At 35.4% G+C, this 2921-nt stretch overlaps 1 protein-coding gene across 1 annotated transcript; it reads right to left on the reverse strand.

Moving 5' to 3' along the window:
- Positions 1 to 913: 913 nt before the first annotated feature.
- Positions 914 to 1882, reverse strand: LOC133252090 (olfactory receptor 7A17-like). Its single transcript, XM_061424815.1, has one exon. It carries the CDS (start codon positions 1880 to 1882, stop codon positions 914 to 916), a length of 969 nt encoding a protein of 322 aa, XP_061280799.1.
- Positions 1883 to 2921: the final 1039 nt, after the last annotated feature.

Consider the following 2921-nt stretch of genomic DNA (forward strand, 5'->3'; position numbering starts at 1 on the left):
ATGTACTCTTCTTGTGTTGATTCCTTTCACATTATGTAATACACTTTGTCTTATGCAATAAAGACAAATTTTCTTTAAAGTCTATTTTTTCTGGTATGAATATTGCAACCCCCCTTTCTTATAAAGTTCACATGCATAAAATACCTTTCCATTCCCTTACATTCATTATTTGTGAAAATTTAGTCTGAAGTTAGTCTCTTATATGCAGTATATAGATATGTGTGCTAAGTTGCTCAGTCATATCTGACTCTTTGTGACCCCATGGACTATATGTAGCCTGCCAGCCTCCTCTGACAGTGGAATTTTTCAGGCAAGAATACTGGAGTGGGTTGCCACTTCCCCTTCTAGGTGATCTTCTCAACCTAGGGACTGACCTTGCATCTTCCACATTTCCTGTATTGGCAGGCAGTTTCTTTACTACTGCACCACCTGGGAACCCCACTCAGCTACCTTATGTCTCTTTATTGAATCATTTATTCCACTGGCACTTAAAGTAATTATTGATATGTATGCAGTTACTGAAATTTCATTACTCATTTTCCAGTTTTTATGGTTCTTCTAAAATCATTCAGGATAATAAATGTCATTTGAGAAAAATTATCTTTAATTAACCCATGTTGTACCACAAAATTAATCAAAATTTCCAAGTTTTTCTTATCCAAGGCTGGGAAAAACTTTGTGAAAGTAGGAAAATGCACAAATAAAAATGGAAAAGTAGGGAAATGGACAAAAGAAAATGAACAAAAAAATCAGCAGATAGAGGGGGAAACTTAAAATAGCGAGTATACAAATTGTCTAAAGTGTTCAAATCAAAGAAATGGAAATTTTAAGAAACTAATACAAACAGCAAGTTCAACACCCAGAATCTGATCAAACAATAGGGATTCCTTGTTTTAAGGTTTTGAGTCGTTCTTCAAGGATGATTCTTCAGATCCAGAACAATTTTCCTTTTTATGACTGCCATCTGAAAGAATCTTTTCAGAGCGCTCTTTATGTCTTTATTTCTTAGACTGTAGATGAAGGGGTTCAGCATGGGTGTGACCACAGTGTACATCACTGAGGCTGTTGCACTTGAATGTGAGCTGTGGGTACCAGTAGAACTAAGGTACACTCCTAGGCTTGAACAATAATATAAGAAGACAACTGAGAGGTGCGATACACAGGTGGAAAATGCTTTATATTTCCCCTGAGGTGATGAGATTCTATGTATAGAGAATAGTATCTTAGAGTAAGAATAAAGAATACCAGCCAGGGGGCCACCACCCAACAACACTGATGTAAAATACATAAAAACATCATTAAGAAAAGTGTCACAACAGGCAAGTAGTACAACCTGTTTGATTTCACAAAAAAAGTGGGGGATTTCTAAGTCTGTACAGAAGGACAGCTGTAAGACCAGTAAGCTTTCTAACAAGGAAAACAGGGCACTAATGATCCAGCACAGCAGCACCAGCAGTCCACAGAGTCGGGGGTTCATGATGGCCGTGTAGTGCAGGGGGTGGCAGATGGCCAGGAAGCGGTCATAGGCCATCACAGTCAAAAGAAAATCATCCAGTGCTGCAAACTGCATGTAAAAATACATCTGGGCGATGCACCCTCCATAGGATATAACTTTGCTCTGGATCTGTATATTTATTAGCATCTTTAGGATTATCGTGGTAGTGAAACAGATGTCAACAAAGGACAAGTTGGAGATGAAGAAGTACATGGGAGTGTGAAGACGGGAGTCTGAAATGACAGCCAGGATGATGAGCAGATTTCCAAACAAAGTGATCAGATACATGGAGAGGAATATTCCAAATATGAATGGTTGCAGTTCTGGTTCCACTGATAAACCCTGAAGAAGAAATCCTGAATTTTGTGTATCATTTCCTGGTACCATGTGCTGGTGTTGATGACTAAGAATAAAAAATACATATATAATTTTGCACAAATAAGTATTATTATTTAAAATGCTACATTGTATATTTTAAACCATATATATATAAAGTAAATATATATATATAAAACATTTAATAGATGTTTTACAACATCTCTGACTAGGAATTCTGTTAGAGAGAGAGGAAATATACAGACTTGTTGGAAAGTCTGTACAGACTGAGTAGGAAATATACAGACTGAGTAGGAAAAGTTATCTAAAGTCCTCAGGTAGTCCTATATAGATGGTTATATGGAGAAAATTTTCAGACTTTCTCCCAAGGAATCATGCATTAAACAGTTGTAATGAGAAATATTTTATGCATTTGAGGAACATATGGTGAGTACTGGCCATTTTCTAGGCATAAGATTGTGAGAAACAAAAGCCAAATGATATAATGACAGTGAAAAAATGTCATGTGACATAGTGACATATGTGAAGATAGAAAAACCGGTATAAAAACAGTGGATGAGGGTGTTATTTATTACTGAGAATTCAGGAAGACCTAAAAATGATGAAGACAAAGTTATAAAGCTAATGATAGTTATTAATATATATGCATCTAAAACAGAAGAACTGACATGTATAAGGCAGTTTTTGAGATCTAAATGGAGAAAGCTGACAGCAACACAAGAAGAGTAGTGGATTTTAACACCCTGCTTACATAGCGAATAGATCATTGAAACATAAAGTCAACAGGAAATAGTAGCCTTATATGAAACATTGGGTCGGAAGGACACATTCTTCTTAAGTGCAAATGGACCTTTCTCAAGAGTAGACCATGTACTGGGAAACAATATAAGTCTTAATAAATTTAGAAGATTAACATTATATCAAGCATTTTCTGATCACAATGGTATGAAACTATAAGACAACTATAAGAAAAAGTTGGACAAATCATAAATATATGCATGTCAAACAATGTGCTACTTAACGATTGGAATATTACAAATCAAAGGAGTCATAAAATTTATGTATACAAATAAAAATGAATGTATGACAT

This window comes from Bos javanicus, chromosome 7 (genome assembly GCF_032452875.1).
Source record: "Bos javanicus breed banteng chromosome 7, ARS-OSU_banteng_1.0, whole genome shotgun sequence".
Taxonomy (NCBI): domain Eukaryota; kingdom Metazoa; phylum Chordata; class Mammalia; order Artiodactyla; family Bovidae; genus Bos; species Bos javanicus.

Coding starts and splice junctions, on each gene's coding strand:
- LOC133252090 (XM_061424815.1), bottom strand. CDS start 1,882: ATGGTACCAGGAAATGATACACAAAATTCAGGATTTCTTCTTCAGGGT.